The sequence below is a fragment of the Notolepis coatsorum genome, assembly GCF_963971535.1.
Source record: "Notolepis coatsorum genome assembly, chromosome: 14".
Lineage (NCBI taxonomy): Eukaryota > Metazoa > Chordata > Actinopteri > Aulopiformes > Paralepididae > Notolepis > Notolepis coatsorum.
Window position 1 is genome coordinate 88,700,837 of NC_140178.1, and position 20,927 is coordinate 88,721,763.

At 41.7% G+C, this 20,927-nt stretch overlaps 2 protein-coding genes across 2 annotated transcripts in view; both read right to left on the reverse strand.

Moving 5' to 3' along the window:
• The window catches only part of LOC311241011 (histone H3.2), a gene marked incomplete at its 3' end in the record, with an annotated part of 340,183 nt that overhangs the window by 240,941 nt on the left and 78,315 nt on the right, over positions 1 to 20,927 (reverse strand). The window lies entirely within an intron of this gene.
• Positions 1 to 20,927, reverse strand: part of kri1 (KRI1 homolog) — a 36,436-nt gene that overhangs the window by 5,927 nt on the left and 9,582 nt on the right. Inside the window, exons 9-16 of the mRNA XM_084329660.1 lie at positions 20,501 to 20,607; positions 17,087 to 17,315; positions 14,057 to 14,227; positions 5,009 to 5,084; positions 4,219 to 4,343; positions 3,131 to 3,287; positions 2,874 to 3,004; positions 1,911 to 1,975 (exon numbers count right to left, since the gene is read on the reverse strand). Of these exons, the coding sequence (XP_084185786.1) occupies positions 1,911 to 1,975; positions 2,874 to 3,004; positions 3,131 to 3,287; positions 4,219 to 4,343; positions 5,009 to 5,084; positions 14,057 to 14,227; positions 17,087 to 17,315; positions 20,501 to 20,607 (1,061 nt within the window). The remainder of the gene's footprint in view (positions 1 to 1,910; positions 1,976 to 2,873; positions 3,005 to 3,130; positions 3,288 to 4,218; positions 4,344 to 5,008; positions 5,085 to 14,056; positions 14,228 to 17,086; positions 17,316 to 20,500; positions 20,608 to 20,927) is intronic.

A 20,927-nucleotide genomic window follows, 5' to 3' on the forward strand; every position in this document is an offset into this window, starting at 1 on the left:
GCAGTGGAGCGATGGCGCCCCTAAGAGGATCTGGCCGGTATTGCATGCTCGCGATTACACAGAGGCGGGTAGGTCTGCAGAGTCGGTGGGCGATGTCGACCCGGTTATTAATATGGAATAAAACAATAACAACTTGCCACGAGTTAACTCGTGGCTCTGGTCCTCAACGCATGGCACCGAAACCAGAGTTAACTCGTGGCCGGTCCTCAAAGTGTTAAAAAAGGAACATACCAACATTAGTCAGGAAATGCGCGAGTCAGACAAGAAGATGGATACCAATTTCCTCTCTGTGCATTCAGTAGAAAACTATGTGGCTGCAAGCTAGCCCAGCTTAACACTTTCAGAGCCCAAGCTTAATCTTGATTTACCGCTTGAATGCCCACCATCCACTTCAATGTTAGCGTTAATAACGCCTAATCTATGTTTTAAATGTGTCTAATCTGCCCGTTGCTTATCAATGACTCGTTTTCCAGTCAACATTGTCGAAGCGGATTGTTTTTTTCATCGGTTCATTTTCGTTTTATAGCATTTTGAAAAGCCCTCGTTTTCAAGGAAAATATAAATATTCCATGATAATCGCCCTTTTCTGGAATATTCTAGAATAGACAAAAACGTTTTTCGGCCCATCGATTCTCTGATTTCCTCAAAGCGATCGCGCACAAACAGCCACATCACACATAGGGCGAACGCTGAGATCTCAGCGAATACAACTCTGATTATCCCAAGACTTGTAAAAATAGATTCCTTACCTCAGATCAGATGTTCTCCAAAAAGATCATTCCAATTCCTGATCGCCATTCCAAAAATCGATCGCTTTTATCGATCCAACGATACATACTGTACATATGTATTCCACGCTGTTCTGAGGCTCCACAATGAATCCGATCGGCTCGGGTTACATGCCTGAGAAGTAAAATGTGGATTCCGGATTTTTCTTTTCTCATCCATTTTCATTGAATCCATTCCAAAAGGGTGCATTACCATCTGGGAGACGATAGGGGGCGGTTTTTTCACATCTGAGCTCCTACAGGGGCTGCATACCAACAGGAGACTCGGTTGATGAAATATGAATTCAGAGCGCTAATAAAAAGATAAAACGCTAATTGTCGTGGTGGGCATTCAGGCATTGGGCTGATAAAACGTCTTATCACGTGGTGGGCACTGAAAGTGTTAACGCAAATTAATGGAAGAATACCAGACCATTAGTCAAGCTTAAAACTGCTGTAGTTGTTGGCTAACTGGTCCATATCCGCTTCCATTCATTTGTGCTAGGTTGTGGTCGGATAGCTTTCTACTGAACACAGTCGTCTGACTGTTGAGACTTAAGCACACTTCCCTTTACCTTTTAAGCCCTAGCCATATTTTCAGAAAATGCGCCTAAAAATACATACCTAAGTAAATGGAAGATTGCTTTACTTCTACAAGGCCCATTTGCATGGTCTTTGTATCTAGGGACATCTATGGATCTCAGGGAATGTATTCCCAGTGTCAGAAATATTGTGTCTGTTAGTAGGCTTGAATAAATTATAATGAACCAAAGGAGAATATCAATTAAAAAAATATATATTTATATCTTTGACTGTGAATAATACCATGCTAAGATTGACCAGACATGAAGAATTGCCACTGAGCTCATTCAGCACCTTCTTGAGAGCATGTGTGCAAAAGATCTAAGCAAATGATTAAAGGGCAGATGATTTACAGGAGGTTTTGTAGATACAGTACTGAATTCTGCCATCCGGACACATGCCATTTGAAATTCGGGCTTAAGAAGTTAATGTGTTCCTTAAGCGAAAGGCCTTCGCACCACCTAGAGCCAATCTGTTCACCTCTCTGTCCATTCACATCTTCCCCATTCACTTTGTATGCGTTGGCGCCGCCTCTAAATGTCAGACACTATAAGTCGGTACCTGAACATGCAGGTCTTCTTGAGGGAACTCCAGCGGTTCAGCTCCTTCTCATCAGCGTTTAGGATCTGAGGAGAGAAACAGTGGCCACTATCAGAGGAGGACGAACTGTGTCGTCTGGAACAGCTCTGGCTGCTTTTTTTGAAGACATCTTCAAAAACAGACCTTCAAATAGGAAACATAACCCAAATAAAGAATTCCAACATTTTATGTCCACGGCCTTGGAAAGCTCAATCAATATTTGTGTACATGAGCTATTCTCTCCCAAAGTCAGAGAAGACTCAAACCTGCAATGTCATCAGGTATAAAGTCTGGAGCTCTTCCATTGACAGTGAATGAGTGATGGTGTGGATGTTGTGAGTGTGATTATCTGGATCACCGATTGTGCATTTAAATATAAACACCACTATGCATTATCATACGCAGCAAAGCCCTCCCTGGTCTGCTCAGAGAGAAGATTAAACAAAGGTCATTCCCTGGTCAGAGTCGGCCCCGGAGGGCAGCAATACCAGGTCAGTCACATCTAGACTCATCAGCGCAGTGACTCAGGGGCTGATTAACCGACAACCAACTCGGCCGACATCAAAAGGTACTGATAATATATAATAATAAACAACATCAGTCTTTTCTGAGGTGATGGTAGGATGATTTAGATGAGGGAATACTCGTATAGCTCCATTACCTTTCTTTATTCGCCAACATTTCATCTGGGTCTCCAGATTGACACCAGTAAGTTCTACATCAAATTCTGTAGATGGTCCATAGAACCATGTCACTTTCAATTGAAGTAAAAAGATAACGATTACTGAAACTTGAAATTCAGACAGCTAAGAAGTTGAGCTATTAGAGTATTCCCTCTCCATCTAAGAAGAGGATTCACCAGATCATGCAACAATATGGTTTTTCGCTGCACCCCGACTCCGTATCCAATGGGACCTGCTGCTCCACCCAAACTAATGATCTCACCTCGTCAGTGGTAAGACCGAAGTCGTTGGCCAGAACCTGCCTGTAGCGGAACCGACAGGGGAGGTCATCAATGATGTCCTCATAGTCCAGCTTATAGTACTCATCCAAGTACTGTTCAAAGTTCTTCTCCTCTGAAACAAATACATTTCATACCATGTATGACAACTCGTAGTTTTCTGTACAGGCTCCTTTGAAATGTTATTATTTTGAAATTAATTACAAATTAATGAATTAATGACTGATCTCCCGACACTTACGGGGATCGAACAGAGGCTTGGTTTTGGTGATGACCTCTGCGAAGTGAGACTTCTTCCTTTTCTTCCCCATCTGCGGGGCATCCTCCTTCATCTTCTTCCTCTCCTTCCTCTTCTTCTTGGACTCAGTGTGTTGGCTTGGATCATAGTCTGCATCCATCTGTTTTAACACAAGGAGCTTCGCTCAGGAACCATTTCGTCACACGTCTCAACAAACGAGGTGGTTCACATTATAGCAGGCTAATACCAAGCTAATAGTATCAGATAGCAGGCTGAACAGTATCAGATAGCAGGCTGATACCAAGCCAAGAGTATCAGATATCAGGTTAAGAGAGAATCTGAGAATTTCCGCCAATAATAAAATCTGATACAGATATGTAACAGAAATAATTGTATGCATATTTGGTTAGATTTCTTTAATGGAGAAAGTTTGATAGATATATAATGTTTATCCAGTGACCCCAGAACTGATGTCTAAAGTCTATACGGGTTTATTACATGGCGTTTTCACATTCGCCGAAATGCTTGCTTGTGATTGGTCAATAGCCCCCCGACAGCGGTCATTATTTTTCAATAATGACCGCTGTTTTTTCAATAATGACCGCAGAGCGCAGCTGTTCGCAATCAAGCCCACTGACACACACTGTTTCAGTGCAATTAGACACTGCCGGTGGTCTGCTGCCGGCGATGACAGGGGGCGGAGGGACGAGCGGAGCCAGAACACAGCGGAGGCTGCCCGCGATAATAATAATCACTTTATTTGGGCTGACAGAGCCACAGAACAACTGCGATTTGTCAAATGAATTAGGTATATTGTTAGTAAGTTAGCCATGTAATAAGCGGGATAATGTATAGCTTTACTCGGTCATTGTCGCAAAATAATTGACCTTCACTGACGTTTAAAACACCTCGCCGAAGCGGCTCGGTATTTTAAACTACGTGTCGGTCAATTATTTTGCGACAATGACCTTGAAGCTATACATTATCCCTTACTTAGTAAATGTAATGGATTTGATTACTTAATACTAGTATACTCAATAGTCTGTAATGTCACCAGTTAATATGCTCTTTGTAGAATTGAGTCAACTCACAATGAAGTCTGGGTCCTCACAGTCTGGAGCTTGGCCCTCGCACTCCTCTCCCTCGTAGACCCCTTCCTCACCGCCATGGCCTTCCTCTCCTCCCTCTCCGGTCCACGTGTCCCAGTTCCAGTGTTCTGGAAAACACACAAGAACCCAGAAGCATCCAGAACAATTACCAGAATGCATGATAAGACTGATGAATATGAGAATGTGGCCAATAGCAAAAGCAGTGGTGCAGTGCTGGGCAACCGCGGTCAAACGGCGTTTGGGCTTCGAAGTGCGCACATCCTATTATTATGCAAAGTCTAGGTGATAAGTGCCTAGACTTTGCATAATAATAGGATAACGTTTGGCCCCCGCCCATATTACGACTGCACCCCTGAGCAAAAGTCTACTGCGATTACCCCGAATCATTTGCTACTAGTCCCGCACACTTTTTAAATAATTTGCATTTCAGAGTCTGGCCCTGCTGCCCCGATGTGTTTTCAGTGGTTCGACCTTTAGCCGGGCCAATCAGCATCAGTTACTAGGTAGAGTTCACATATACCCATGAGGTCTGTTGACCAGAATAATAAACACCTGAAATCGGCCAGAATGGAAGCCCTTTCAGACTGAATAATGAAGAGTGCATCAGGCAGTAGCTATAATGTAAACCCCTTCATTAACAAAGTCAAACAGAGCATAGATACATTTAGTTGCTTCTGAATCTACCATTTATCCTGGAAGATATTATGTGATGTATGTAGCCCTTCTCGTGCTTCTCTAATGTGACCAGTAGAATAAAATAAATAGACATTACCCTCAACTTCGTCATCGTCGTTAAACTGTGGCTTCTCTCCTTCTTCCTCTCCATAGTATTGATCACCGAAGAACTTCTGCAAACAGAAAGTGAGCATGACGGCATGTCAGTGATTCTGATGCAAGTATATAAAAAACATATTTGATTACACCAGACACTCAACAAATCTATAAGCTAAATCAAAGCTTACTGTAAACAACCCACCTCCATGACACCCAGTAACCAACCCACCTCCATGACACCCAGTAACCAACCCACCTCCATGACACCCAGTAACCAACCCACCTCCATGACACCCAGTAACCAACCCACCTCCATGACACCTAGTAACCAACTCACCTCCATGACACCTCAGTAATCAACCCACCTCCATGACACCCTAGTAACCAACCCACCTCCATGACACCTAGTAACCAACTCACCTCCATGACACCAAGTAACCAACTCACCTCCATGACACCTCAGTAACCAACTCACCTCCATGACACCTCAGTAACCAACCCACCTCCATGACACCCAGTAACCAACTCACCTCCATGACACCTCAGTAACCAACTAACCTCCATGACACCCAGTAACCAACTCACCTCCATGACACCTCAGTAATCAACCCACCTCCATAACACCTCAGTAACCAACCCACCTCCATGACACCTCAGTAACCAACTCACCGCCATGACACCTCAGTAACCAACCCACCTCCATGACACCCAGTAACCAACCCACCTCCATGACACCTAGTAACCAACTCACCTCCATGACACCTCAGTAACCAACTCACCGCCATGACACCCAGTAACCAACTCACCTCAATGACACCCAGTAACCAACCCACCTCCATGACACCCAGTAACCAGCCCACCTCCATGACACCCTAGTAACCAACCCACCTCCATGACACCCAGTAACCAACTCACCTCCATGACACCCAGTAACCAACCCACCTCCATGACACCCAGTAACCAACTCACCTCCATGACACCCAGTAACCAACTCACCTCCATGACACCCAGTAACCAACTCACCTCCATGACACCCAGTAACCAACTCACCTCCATGACACCCAGTAACAAACTCACCTCCATGACACCCAGTAACCAAACCAACTCACCTCCATGACACCCAGTAACCAACTCACCTCCATGACACCCAGTAACCAACCAACGAAAAAGTATGCAATTTTGATTGTATTGTCAACATTAGTAACCTTGTTCCCAATTTTATCTCCTCTGTGAGATAAAGACTGGTAAAGCACTACGATCGAAAGTGTGAATTTCCGGTGTATGTACTTCCCCTGTCGGCAAACAAGCTAGAACGTCCCGGTCATGTAGTAAATTCTTCAGGCAAAGCCGTTGCAGTGGCTTAACACATCTGGCGCCAATAACGTCGTACAACGTGTTTCAAGGTCATGCTAATTCTGCCATTCCACGGCGTACAACGTTATTGAGATCATATTTCATTTTTTCGCCATTGGTATTCATAATGCCCTCACCCAGCGTCGGCTGATACAGTGGGAGCCTGCACAACTCTGCAACGCTATAATACTGCCGCCTGGTGGTGATCGGGCGAGTTACAACCGGAAATGGATCTCTGGTGATCTCCGTGCAGGGCTGTACAGTGCGACAAATATGTCGCACGTGCTACACTGACGTCAGTCTGTGCGATGAATGGATTGACTTCAGTAGCACTGGTGCGATGGCCCTGTGGCTGGCAAAAAAAAATAGTGATGGTAAATTGAATGGGCCACTGCGCCACGCTATCCACTTGGTACTTGTAGTCTCGTGCGATTAAAAACAATGTCCCGTCTGCGTAGAGTCCATATATCAAACACCAAATCCCATAATCCCTAGCGAACAATATCCCCGCGAGTTGCGAGCTCAATGTACAGTGACTGAGTGACTTCGACAAGATGAAGCGCTTTTTTAAGGTATTAAATCAAACAAAAGAAGTACAAGACCAAAACCCCAAACGAGCCCGAGAGGGACCACCGTTAATAGAAACGAGACAGGAGAAGGAGAAGATTAAGATTTACAGACATAACGCAGAGTGGAAAAATTATTTCCCGTGGCTAATTTTTTATGAGGAAGCGCAGCTATTATTCTGTCACTGGTGCCGGGAGGCTCCGGAAAATATCCGATCAGAGAATCCCTATGTCGTGGGTAACAATATCCTAAAAAAGGGATAACATTAGCAAGCATAATACGTCCCATCGACACATTCTTGCCCGGGATGCCTTCAACGCTAAACAAAACCCTGAGCGGGCCGGCACCCTATTGCACTCGCTGACTAAACAGGCGACCAGAGCGGATGATGCTGGAACTGTGACTATGTGAACGGCGGGAGTAACTATGACTCTCTTAAGGTAGCCAAATGCCTCGTCATCTAATTAGTGACGCGCATGAATGGATGAATGTGGTTGGCTGGGTCTACCCCCCAACTATGGTCCATTACCCTCCATACAGACATGATGCTGGAACTGTGACACACACACACACACTAGGGCTGGGCGATATGACGATATTATATAAATATCGGGTACAGTTCATTAACGATACACTTTTTAAACGTATCGTGGATATCGTGATGTTTTGCCCAAGAGGATTGTGTCGCGTCAATCTGGTCCACACGTTGAAACTTTTGAACAGCGCCGCCCCACACACACACTACTGCATCAAAGTTACTACTTATGATAACAAAGGCATTCGTTTTGTGGCATTAACGTTATATAGTTACATGTTCAATAACATCAGCGTATTTACATAGCAACATCCGAGGTCGACCTAGATATAGCAAGCATTAGTCGTTCATATCTCAGCCCGTGCTGACTCAGTTGTGCCCATTCTGCGGTCTGTTAATAAAGTTTTCAATCAGACAGATGTATGGAAAGGCTTTTATTATAACATCCGTTGCAGTCAAATCATTATGCCTCCAGTCGTTTAGTCTTCCTGCGGAGCTAAAAGCTAAACGTCGGCCGCGGGGAGCTATTGTTGTTGTCATTGAGCTCTCCAATGGCGGAAGTAAAAAATTAATACGCGCTTGCCGATTGGTGCTAAGAACAGCAGGGCGGGTGCAAGCGGTGTGACGTAATTGGCAGACTCGACTGTCAATCAAAATGATTCTGTTTGCCGTCTGAATGAATGAAAACGTTATTAACAGATTGCAGCATGGGTACAATACAGTACAGCTCAATACAACAACAGTGGACTGGAGGATGCAGACCAGAGAAAGACTTTTGTCTTGTTTACATCAGGGTCCCCCATTTTCAATTCATCATATTTCATATCTAAATCATATAATATCTCATTGCTAAATATATGCAATATATAATCTAATAATCCAATAATCTAAAATCTACAAAACTATCAACCTCTGTAGCACCAGTGCTATGTGCAAAAAAAGTTAACGTACAGCCCTGCCGTGTACCGGGGAAATGCGTCCGGTAGAGCTGCTGCGGTATTGATGTTTTCCTTACCGCACACATTTGCAAAATATTTCCTACCGCCGCGGTTATTACCGCACGCACACACAAAAAAAAAAAAAAAAAGTTTGAATGCATTTTTTTTTTTAGTAGTAGTCTACTCTTTATAGCATATAGCCTGCCTCTAGTCTAAATGTCTATCTTTAGAGGATTACTTTGCAGCATGAATATTGTTTGGGATTCGGCAAGCACGCATTAGTTATTGAAAGTGAAACACGGATTCAAAGTTTCCCCTCTGGTCGTGCGCAGTTCACTCGGTGTCGCGGGCAGGGGTGGTTACCCCTAACCCCCCCGACCCTTTCTTATTATTATTACTATAAAGTTACTACTTTATAATAAAGGCATTCGTTTTGTGGCATTAACATTATATAGTTATACGTTCAATAACATCAGCGTATTTACCGGACCATAGCAAGGCAAGGAATACTCTATTCATATCTCAGTTCCTTTCTTTGCTCAGAGCGTGCTGAGTTGTCCCATTCTGCGGTCTGTTAATAAAGTTTTCAATCAGACAAGTGTATAGAACGAAGGGCTTTTATTATAACATTCGTTGCAGACAGTAAAATCATTATGTCTCGTTTAGTACTCCTGAGGAGCGATGATAGTCCACTCCGGCGGAGAGTTAAAGCTAACGTTATTAGCCGTGTTGTGATGAGCTGACATTCAGGAAGTAAAAACCTAATACGCGCTTGCCGATTGGTGGTAACACACTGCATGACGCTACAACGTGTGACGCGTCTCTCTTCTGACCAATCAGTGGTCTGCAATGTTTCACGTGACTTTTCTGGTACCCAATAGGGTCGCTTGGAACCTCGATAGAGGAGTAGGGTATATCTGCAGAGCCGCAAGCCCAACGAGAGGAGGGTAATTTATTAATATTATTATTATAAAAAACAGCGGTGACGCGGTATTCAGCCTACTCTGCGGTGGCCGTGATGTAACAGCGATACCGCGGTAATGCGGTAATCGCGGCAGCTCTAGCGTCCGGCACTCACATATTCAGGGTTTGTACACCTTTTCCAAGGCAAAATGCAAGCACTTTTCAAGCATTTTCAAGGTGCATTTTCAAGATTTTCCAGCATCTTATGCGGCTGTGGTAAATTAAATATTTACTCAAAATGATTATTTCACTTCTTCCATCACATTAAATCAGATGTTATTGTGCTAAACAACCAAAATTATGTAGACTTGGCATCATATATAACTGATATATAGCTGAGCCGATGTGTTATGCAGTATGTCGTGTATGTCATAAATGTCATGATGAATTGAACATGGGGGACCCTGATGTAAACCAGACGAAAGTATTGCTCTGGTCTGCATCCCCTTAATAATTGTGTGTATTGAGCCGTACTGTATTGTACCCATTCTGCAATCTGTTAATAAAGTTTTCAGGGAAGAGAAATGAGGAGCTATCCCAAATGTGGTGAGGTATGCCACTTTATTCTCCCCACAAGTAAATTGCTTTGCTATCTCACTGTCAGGAAACATTGTTTGAAACATGGCCCCCATGTCATTACATGAATGGTAGGAATAGTGGCTGGTTACAGCTTTTATTGCCCAGCATATTTCAGCTTGAAGTGTTGGATTAGAGGTAACAAATGATTTAATGGTGCCTGTGGTGTTGCTGGTTGACTGGTTCTTGGATGAGCCTGGGGATGGTAGAGGGGCAACTCCACTGCAAGCTCCTCCACTGGCTGCTCTGGCTCTCACTACACTGCTGGTTGTTGATGTGGATGTAGCTGTGCTGCTTGATGCATTGCTTGTCTGCTGGAAATAATCCACTAATGCAGGACCTGGATTTAGACGTGCTTTCATCAGAATTTGATGCTTCTTCCCTAAATAAAAAGGAGCAGCATGTTATAAATAAAACAAAGTGTTTTTAATTTAATCTCACTGGTTGCACTTAACTTTAAGAGTATTTATTGTTTAATGTTGACATCTAATCTAAATGGATCATTATGATATTATAAATGTATATTTCATTTTCATTTATAGGCTACTGCCTATGAATTTTAGACTGAGCCTAATGATGGCCTGGAATGAACCAACTACCTTAACATTATTATCCATGTAATTAACTGTAAAGGTCACGTTAGCTGTTAGATTGCATATTCCATAAATAAACATGCTAAAATTGGCCTGGCTCGTCACGTTTGATTGAAAACGTTATTAACAGATTGCAGAATGGGTACAATACACTATGGCTCAATACACACAATTGTTAAGGGGATGCAGACCAGAGAAATACTTTCGTCTTGTTTACATCAGGGTCCGCCATTTTCAATTCATCATAACATTTATGACATACACGACATACAGGTAGACAGTACGTTACTGCGTTCCAGACTACAACTGCTCCACACCAGTTCCACACCAGTCTCCGTAAATGTTCCGTTATAAAAATAAAATACCATTTCAATACACAACAAGTTTTCGTGTTTTGAAATACATGAAAGGAAATTAGCTAACGTTGATTTGCCTAACGTTACATGCTACAACACTGCGGTGAAAAACAGAGTCCGGTAAACACGAGTTTGTAATTCCATTAGTGTATTTTGCCTGTTACTTGACTATTTCGATTATTGAAGTGGTATTTTTATAACAAACATTTACGGAGACAGGTGTGGACTGTGGAGCACTTGTAGTCTCGAACTTAGTTACCTGGCGAGCCAGGCCGAGACACGTTAATAACACCCATGGCTCAGTGGCTCACCTTTCAACGTGGCTCGAACGTGCAGACTCCCCCAATCCCCATGGTAAAAATCTTCAAGTCCTTTCTGCATATTTTGCACACGGCTACTCGAGGATGTTCTCCTCTGAATTATATTTGATATCTCCGAGCCAGAGCTCATTAAAACGGCAGCCTCCCGGCATTTTGGCCACACACACACGCGCGCTGTTCTCATGGCACAGGTAAAAACACTACGGGGTGGGGCCGAGCCACATTTCATTTTGCATGAAAGGTGAACGCAAAATAGGCTCGCGAGTCGCTCCGACTTATTTTATTTCTTTGTCTAAAAACCAAACTATTCAGTCAGATAGCGATGTATTATTAAAGTATAAAATGCAATTACAATTTCAATAACTTTCCAGCACTTTATACACAATTCAAGCACATTTAAAACCTTGAAAACAGCACATTGAAATACAAGCATTTTCAAGGATTTCCAGCACCCGTACGAACCCTGCATATTGTAGCGGGACTCTAGACACACATCCGTACATATGGATCGCTGCCATAACTCAATAATCGATATGATTTGGGCATTTATTATTATTATACAAACCGGAAATGGATCTAGTCGATCCACGTCAAATAAGTGGGATCTTTTTCCTCCAGTCTCATCGGCGAGCGGTAAGAGGACGCTGACGTCATTTTCAGGCTGATTGTTTATTATTATTAATGCAAACTGCTCTGATCAATATATCACCCATACTACATAAAGCATTTACTGACGATCACGGAATTATAAATGATCCCCCCCCCCGTTCATCAGTCATAACGTTTAGGATCATGTACAGTTGAAATTTTTAATATAGCGTGTATTGGCAACAAACGGCAGTTGATCATCTATATATGCGTTTATGCCTATAACTCACGTTCTAGGAATTACTGCAGAAAACGATAAAAACATATTTATATTCTAGATGGTATTTTCGTATGATTCTATGAATGAAAAAGTATAATGTTCCAACATCCTGAACGATAGATAATCGATGTTGAATGGGCCATAGTAATGTCAATTTAGCAATACAATTTAAAAAGTTATAGCCCTGCAAAGAAGGTAAACATTTCCATAGGCTTAGAGTGGTGGCAGAGAGTGGTATGAGACGGTCAAACGCCGTGGCAGTTAATGTGTTAAACGAGGAAATATTGTGCACTTCACACATTTCTATAATTGTTTTGTCGAAACCGGAAAGTAGTGATGCACCGATGTGAAAATTGTGGCCGATACCGATAACCGATATTAATATTGTTGTTCTGGCCGATACCGATATTTACCGATGTCGATATCTCTGTATAGAAAACAATTTATGATAATCAAATAAAGCTATTTTCCAAAACGCATTTTTTTTTTTTTTTTACTTTTGTAACTTATTTTCAGAAATGACTGATATTTTGAAACTATTTAACACTTGGATTGCCTAAGGCTAAATTCATGATAGGTTGCCAGCTCTATTTGTCTATGGAGAAGTTCCCCTTCTTTGCAGGGCTATAACTTTTTTAATTCTATTGCTAAATTGCCATTATTAGGGCCCATTCAATGTCCTATATGTATTGTTCAGGGTGTATGAACGTTAAACTTTTTCATTCACATATTCATACTAAAATATGATCTAAAGTATAATTATGTTTTCATCTCTTTCTGCAGCTTTCTCCAGAACGTGATTTATAGCCCCAAATGCATTATATTGATTATCAAATACAGTTTGGCAAATACAATCGGCGCGATATAAAAAAAATCCAACTGGACGGACTTCTGGAAGTTACTACACGTCATCTGATGTTGACCGGATGGGCGAGGGGGCGTTTATAATTCCGTGGGCAGCGTTATACCATTCATCTAATGTGGGTCAAATGTTCATCATAGCAGTTAGTGTCGAACACGGAAACATTACACGCTAAAACTCACCCCAGTCTCCGCGGGCCGTTGGGCGATCAGCGTGGGGTAGACAGTTTTCCATTATGGGATGTAAAAATATCCGGTCCATTTCCAGCTTGTATAATAGTATATACGTCCAAATCATGTTGTTTATCGAGTTATTGGCAACGGATCGCTATGTATTGTAACGAGCTAGAGTGCCGGAACCTATACAGAGTGCCCGGAAGTAATATGGGTGAACAGCACATCGTCCAAGTAACTTCCTGTTTGGCGATTGCGCCGATCGGCCACCAGATGGCGCTTTTGAACCGCTAGAGGGTTCAGTGGGGCTTTTTGGTGGGTCTCAGGCCAGCGGATGGGAAATATGAATCCGATCACAGATTTTTGAAATATTGATATCAAAGACGAGTTACGGCATCTTCGGCAACTTGAGCATGGCGGGGAAGGACGCCTAAACTCATCTTCTGGCAGTTAAAGTGTTATGGCCAAAACATGTAAAAAAAAAGAATTACAAAAAAAAGATTTTTTTTTTAATATCGGCCCAATCTTGATATCGGACCGATACCGATGTGTAAAAAAACAGCCATATCGGCCGATATTATATCGGCGGCCGATATAGCGTGCATTACTACCAGAAAGCCTGTAGCCGGTACTTCCTGTACTTCCGTTCATGTAATCTTGCTAGTTAGCCAAGCCAACGTTAGCTAGCAAGCGTTTGTTATTGCAGCTCAGTCGAAACGGTCATAAGGCTATTTTTAGCAAAACATATAGCAAGTTCAGCAATACAGCAATATAAATAGAAATTTGAGTAATAATAACAACGTTAGTTTTGGTGTAGCAAGCTAGTTGGTAACGTTAAGTTTACCTCAGAAAATTAAAAAATTAAAAAAAATCAGTGATGAAGCTTGCCTAGGGCGCCAAATGTGCTAGGTCCAGCCCTGGTAACCTCAGTAACCAACCCACCTCCATGAGCTGGTCGTGTTCCTGCGGATTGAAGTCTCCGTCCAGGTCGGTCTGACTGAAGGCCAGCTGCTGGTTGCCGGTCAGCTCCTGGATTTTCTTCAGCTTCTCCATGATCTCGTTACGCTTCAGGTTCTTCAGCTGCTTCAGCTGCTCCTTCTTCTGCTCCTTCTCCTGAAACAGACAAACGGGAGGACCAGGGAACCAGGTGAGCAGGGGTGGAACCATCTCAATGCACGTTCAATACGGTGGATTGAAATTTTTAAAACTGTATTGACAATTCTCCTTCTCTTCCCGAGCTCTCTCGTTTCTTTCTCTCAGTTTAACTGGTTGTCTGGCGCAGATACTGCAATTAATATAATGTTTAGGGCTAATTTTAACTGTTCACAACTTTGAAATAGATGTTAAAATGTTCTGAACAAAACTAAACTGTGTAGTACATGGGTATAGATAACAGAAAGTGGAAGTACGTTTAACAGTGTGCAGAAGATTCAGATGTGGACTCTATCTGTCCTGCACCCGATTACCACGGCATGTTCTACTTTCTGAAAACAAATTCCTCACAGTGTTCCCACAGACATTGCAAAACAAAATTCAAGGTCCTTTCAAGTACTTTTCCAAGCACTTTTTCATTTTAACAGGGCATTTAAAAGGATACAATTCACTTTTAAATGCTGTTTTTTATAGAAAATAAATCGGATCCAATATGTATGGCTTAAAACCAATTTCCGACAATTAGTTTTATCACGAACAAAACTTTCAATGCAAATGGTTGATTTGAATTTCAATTACTTTTTAACGCATCCAGATCTACGTTTCTGTTTCGTTATTTCTTTTATTCACTATTGCCATTCATAATCAATCGAGGCACCTTGTGCAGGCTGTCCTGAATGTGTCTGAGATCGCAAACGGCCAATACCGCCACCTAACGCCTTGTGGCCGCTATTGCACTCCATTTGAAACGATGTGGTTTGTTTTCTCTGCCGAGCTGCAGCGTGGGTTCTAAACACTCCGGCAAAACAAGCACTTATAGGGATGGCATCGACAACTGTCCCCGCCCGCCCGTTCATGTGCAATGCTGGATAACGTCGGACACAGGATCGCTATCAGATAATTGGATTATTCTTTTTGCAGTACACCAGAGAGACGGTAAGGACTATATGTTACCAATCTTGCGTTGATCCGATATTTTTTTCCCGCGATCGAAGCGTGTCTGTGTGGTATGCGTGTGTGGTGTGTCCCATTGGTAGTAATCACAGCACGGAGGGGCGCCCCGCTCCAAACCCCCTTTCATGCGTGCATGATGAAAGATAATACCGATAATCTAGCGTTGATTTCAGATTGATTGTTGATCCAAGCGAGGAATGGCAACGTGTTTAGTGAATTTCACTAAAACGCTGTTTTCGTGTCTTTTCCTGGGATTACTCAGAATCACTCAAACTATACACATTCACCACGGTATAAAAGGGAAATGTACGGATGAAAAAGGTATCTGTTTTTTGCATGTTGACCGGAAGAAACTCGCTGACAATCGACAACGTTATTAGATCCATAGCTATAATATTTAATATAGTTTTAGCACTCCAAACATGGCATTATCCCCAATTGAACAGAGCGCTGGCCCACAGTGCCCACAGTGCACCCTGCTGAACGGCACTTGATGCACCTTGTTAAAAAAAATTGTCTGTTTAAGGAATTCCAGGCCTTGACTTTTGGTAAAAAAAGAAAGCACTTTAACCTGTTCCACCCCAGGTGAAAATCTGCATAAAATGTATACCTAGGTAAATGGAATATTGCTCCACTTCTACAAGGGCTATTTGCATATTCTTGGTATCTAGGAACATCTATGGACCTCAATGAATGTATTCTCAGTGTCAGAAATATTGTGTCTATTACTAGGCTTGCTTAAATTCTGATGAAACAAAGGAAAATATTAATTATGATTTTTCTTTTCATCTTTGACAGTGAATAAAACCATGATAATAATGACCAAACTTAAAAAACTGCCACTGGGCTAATTCAGTACCCTCTTGAGATCATGTGTACAAAAGATCTAAGGAAATTAATAAAGGGAAGATGATAAAATTGAAGGTTTTGTATATACAGTACTGAATTCTCCCATCCGGACCAATGCAATTTGAAATATTATTATAGAATATAGAATATATGCTTATACATTACCTTATTATAGCCAATTCGCACATTTATATATATATACATATAGTATCTTTCAAATGGCCGAGTTCAATTTGGATATAGTATCACCAGGCATGCGTAATAACATATACAGTTATTTAATGTAATCGACTGTACTTTTTTATTTCTCCCACAGTGTAATCATTCTGTAACTAATTTCAGATCTGATTCTTCCTACATGATTACAATAGTGTGGAGAAACTGACTGCGTTTCAATATTTGTCAAAAACGTTACCTTTTGTAGCTTATTATCGCGAATCATAACAATTATTGATATGATTGCTTCAGAACGCCGAACTTTGAACGTCCATAGCTTTGTGTAGGAAGTGTAGTTTTGAGAAACTCCGACACTGGCAGATAGCTGGCGAGGCGATCTTCAAAATGGCCGCAAAAAAACTACAATTCCCATGGTTCAACATTTCCATTTCCGGTTCCGCATCAAAAACGCGACTGAAAAATAAAACCTTAAAATGATAAAAACTCACTTTTAACCTATTGCTAAACTATTGCCAACCTAACGTTTTACATTCTACATGTATTTGTGACATAGTAGTGATAATAATACTTGAAAACGTTTGATTTTAAAAAACGCAAATTTATTGCATCACTCATAAAAATATTAATATATGATAATAATGTCAAAAAGGGGTCGGTACCGACCCCGTGGGGGGGAACAGGTTAAGCACTTCAAGGACCGTGTGCGAACCCTGCTCACAGCAGCAGGTAAATAAATGTGGTGCATGAAAACAGTTCCACGTTTTTGTTTAGAGTAGAGGGGGGGGGGGGGGCAGAAAATACGGCCATGTGACAGATTCTATTCTTCTTCCATGGACTTACCTTCGTCTTCCTCTCTTTCACCTCCTCCCTTTTGTGTTTCCTGCGTTCGTCCTTCGAGCGGACGGAGGTGGCGATGCTGCGGGGGTAGGTCTTGATCCGATGGCCGTCGGGCTCCTCGAAGCGGAAGTTGTAGGTCCTCTCAAAGTCCGCCTGACGCTTCAAGAAGAACTCCCCCTCCTCTTCAGAATCCTCCACGTCATCCTGGACCACTTCGTCATAGGTGGGGATCCTATAGACACACAGACAGACAGGTAGATTTAGATCCTATAGACACACACCCACAGACAGGTAGATTTAGATCCTATAGACCAGGGGTGGGCAATTATTTTTCCCGGGGGGCCGAATGAGCAACTGAAAATATGTTGGAGGGCCGGGCCAAAATTCCAAACTCAATTATGCATAATATACATTTTATTTCTATATAAAAAGCAGTAAATGGCATTGTTTTGACCCCTGGTAACTAAGAGTGTATGTTATTATTTGGCAATTAAAAGGTGAGGTTAGCTTTCAAAAATATCATTTATTCAAATAGAATTTATTTCCAAAATGATAAACAAAATGTGAAACATTAATAACAAAGGGCATGTATGAAAAAGTGCTATACAAATAAAGTTATTATTTTGAGTTTCATAATACTATAATACGATTTTCTTAGCTTTCTAAAGACATCACATCATCTTATAGCCAAAATAAACAAGACATGTCACTGAACTGTGTAAAGAAAAGTGTCCCAGTAGCCTTTTTTACTTTACATGCCTATATTAAACATTTAATGTTTTCAGAACTGTGCAAAAAAAAAGAAGAAAAAAATATATCAAGAGTCCCATTTCACTTGTTATATTTCCACATTTTAGTGTTCTTCAGCTATTTTTTTTTATTTTTATTTTTTTCATTCAGTGTGATAAATCCAGTCTCTGTTGAGCTTTAACAAGTCCATCAAAGTCAGGTTGCATGTCTGAGGTGGAGATGCGAAGCACAGCTGCCAGATGTTCATCAGTGAGAGAGGATCTGTACCTGGACTTGGTAAACGTCATGACTGAGAATGTCTGTTCACATATAGGTGGATCCAAAGAGAACCAACATCTTCTGAGCATGTCTCCTCATGTTTGGAAAGTTCTCCTCCTTGAGAGCAGAGTAGAACTCTAGCAGTGATGCTGACTTAAAGTGCTCTTTCAGTAGTGAATCAGACTGCAAGTCAATGAGTTCAAGCTGAACATCAGTGGGTGCACTATCAACACTGCAGGTAAAGGGAGAGGAAACCAGCTGCATTTCATCCTCAACCTTTTTGAAATCTTGAAAACGCCTTGAAAATTCATCATGCAGTGCTCCCAACATGGATGAGTACCTGTGCCGGTGATCAGCTGATGGTTTGACTTCTTTCAGGGTTTTCATGTGTTTGAGATTGTTGCTGCCTAGTTGCCTTGAAATTAATTGCAACTTTGTCATGAAGGCTTTCACATGGCTATGCATTTCATGAGCAAAAATGCCCTTGCCCTGCAGTTGTGTGTTCAGTAGGGATGGGTACCGTTCACATTTGAACCGATACGGTACCGGTACCTGTGAATCGATACCGGTACCCAACGGTACCTTTTTTCTGTACTTTATTCTCAAAAAATTTAATCTACCTAGTTGTGAAAAAAGAAATCCAAACTTCAAATAACCACACTTTCGACCGTTTTCAGCTTGCCCCGACTGCTTAGTTGTTGAATCAAGTCAAATCCTAGGTAAGCGTATATTGTGCGTGTGAACGTTGACATGAAAAGAAAAAAAAATTATTATCATGTAATCTTTCGCGGGCCGGTCAGAATCATCCCGCGGGCCGTATCCGGCCCCGCGGGCCGTACAATGCCCAGGTCTGCTATAGACACACAGACAGACGGGTAAGATTCAGACCCTATAGACACACCGACAGGCACGTAGATTCAGTATAGACACACACCCACAGACAGGTAGATTTAGATTCTATAGACACAGACCAACAGGTAGATTCAGTATAAACACACACCCAGACAGGCAGGTAGTCTATTTAGTGTACACTCAAAATGAAAAGACCAACGAGACTGATTTTAGCATCCGACAACAATCACTGAAAGAACAATACTAAAATCAGGCAAACTTTAGACAGGTAACTAGGAATGCACAGATACGATAGTGGTATTGGATATCTGTCCAATACCGGGCTAAAATAGGGTATTGGTATTAACACTTTGAGTGGCAGCCACGAGAAATCTTGTTAGTTCATGCCATGCGTTATTAGCTAAATCCATTCATTTTTCATCATTCTAGCCTCACGTTATCATTGGGGCTGTCTATGAGCTCGAACAGGGAAAATACCGCCCCCTATCGTCTCCCGGATGGTAATGCACCCATTGGATTGGATTGAATGAAAAGAAAAAAATCCGGAATACACATTTTACTTCTCAGGCATGTAACCCGAGCCTACTGCAGTCATCGCCGACCCTCAGAACAGCGTGGATTATGTGTGGTAAGGACTTTATTTTACCAGTCTTGGGGTAATCAGAGTTTTTTTCACTTAATATGTATATATTATATCTCAACGTGTCCCCTATGTGTGTATGTGTGTGTGTGTGTGCGCTGACCAGGAAATAGATACGATTTTTCAGCCTGCTTGCTTCTCTAGTGTGCATAGGTACACATATACTATCGATAATCTACCGTTTATTTGAAAACGATTCATAAATAGGCCGAAAAATGACAACGTGTTTTGTGTATTCCACTAAAGGGCGATTATTTTTTCTGGAAATTTTCAAAAACGTCACGTTTTTCAAAATGGTATAAAACGGAAATGTACCGATGAAAAAACGATCCGTTTCGTACATGTTGACTGCAAGCAAGTCATTGATAAGCTACGGGCGTATTAGACACATAGCCATAATATAGAATATAGAAATAGCTCCTTGAAAATCATGAAATATCGGAAAATCAGTGTAAAAAGGCTGGCATTCAAGCGCTAATTCTGGCGCCCCCTGCTGGCACTCAATGTGTTAAGAGAATTCCTCCCAATACTAAAATCCAATACCAAATGTCAGGTGATTTCATTTGCAGCATTTGACACATTGAAGCATGTTAGAAAATTTTTATATATTAATATATAATATCAATCACTTTTGTCCAATGGTCCTAAACTGATGGTCTACACACAGTGAGTGTGTTCAGTAAAAGCGATGGATCAGAACTCAGTATCAACCAATACTTTAACGGTTTAGGACTCCGAGCCGGATCGGCTGTGAGAAAGTGCTATGGATGCATCCTTACAATAACACTTGGAGCCGTCCTCTACAGAAAAATCAATAGTCCACAAATAGTCATTATGACTTTTCGGACTCATTCATGGGAGAAAAAGAAACGCATAAAAAAAGCCCATATGGGGAAGCTTTAGTATGAAAACCTCACCGGTTTTCATCGTCGTTGTCCATGTAGCCCTTGTTGAGGACAAAGTCTCTGAGAAAACACTCCTTCTCGTCCAGCTCGGGGTCGTTCCAGTAGTCCCTCAGGTACTTCTGTCTCAAAACAAACACAAATCGTTCAGGTTGGGCTTCTATTGGTTCTTTATTATATCTAACCTGTGGTCGTTTCAGTCAGGTACTCGAAACAAACACAAACCATTGAGGTTGGGTTCATTGGCATCCATTGGTTGGTATTGTTGTAGAAGATAGCAGCACTGATGGATAATATATTTCAGCGTGTCTTCAATGCATGGGCAGATGGCATCTTCTTCTACTTCTAATAATAATAATAAATCACATTTATAGGGCGCTTTTTAGACCTATGGACAGCTTTGCACTAAAGGGTGGAGGTAGTGAGACAAACACAGGAGGAT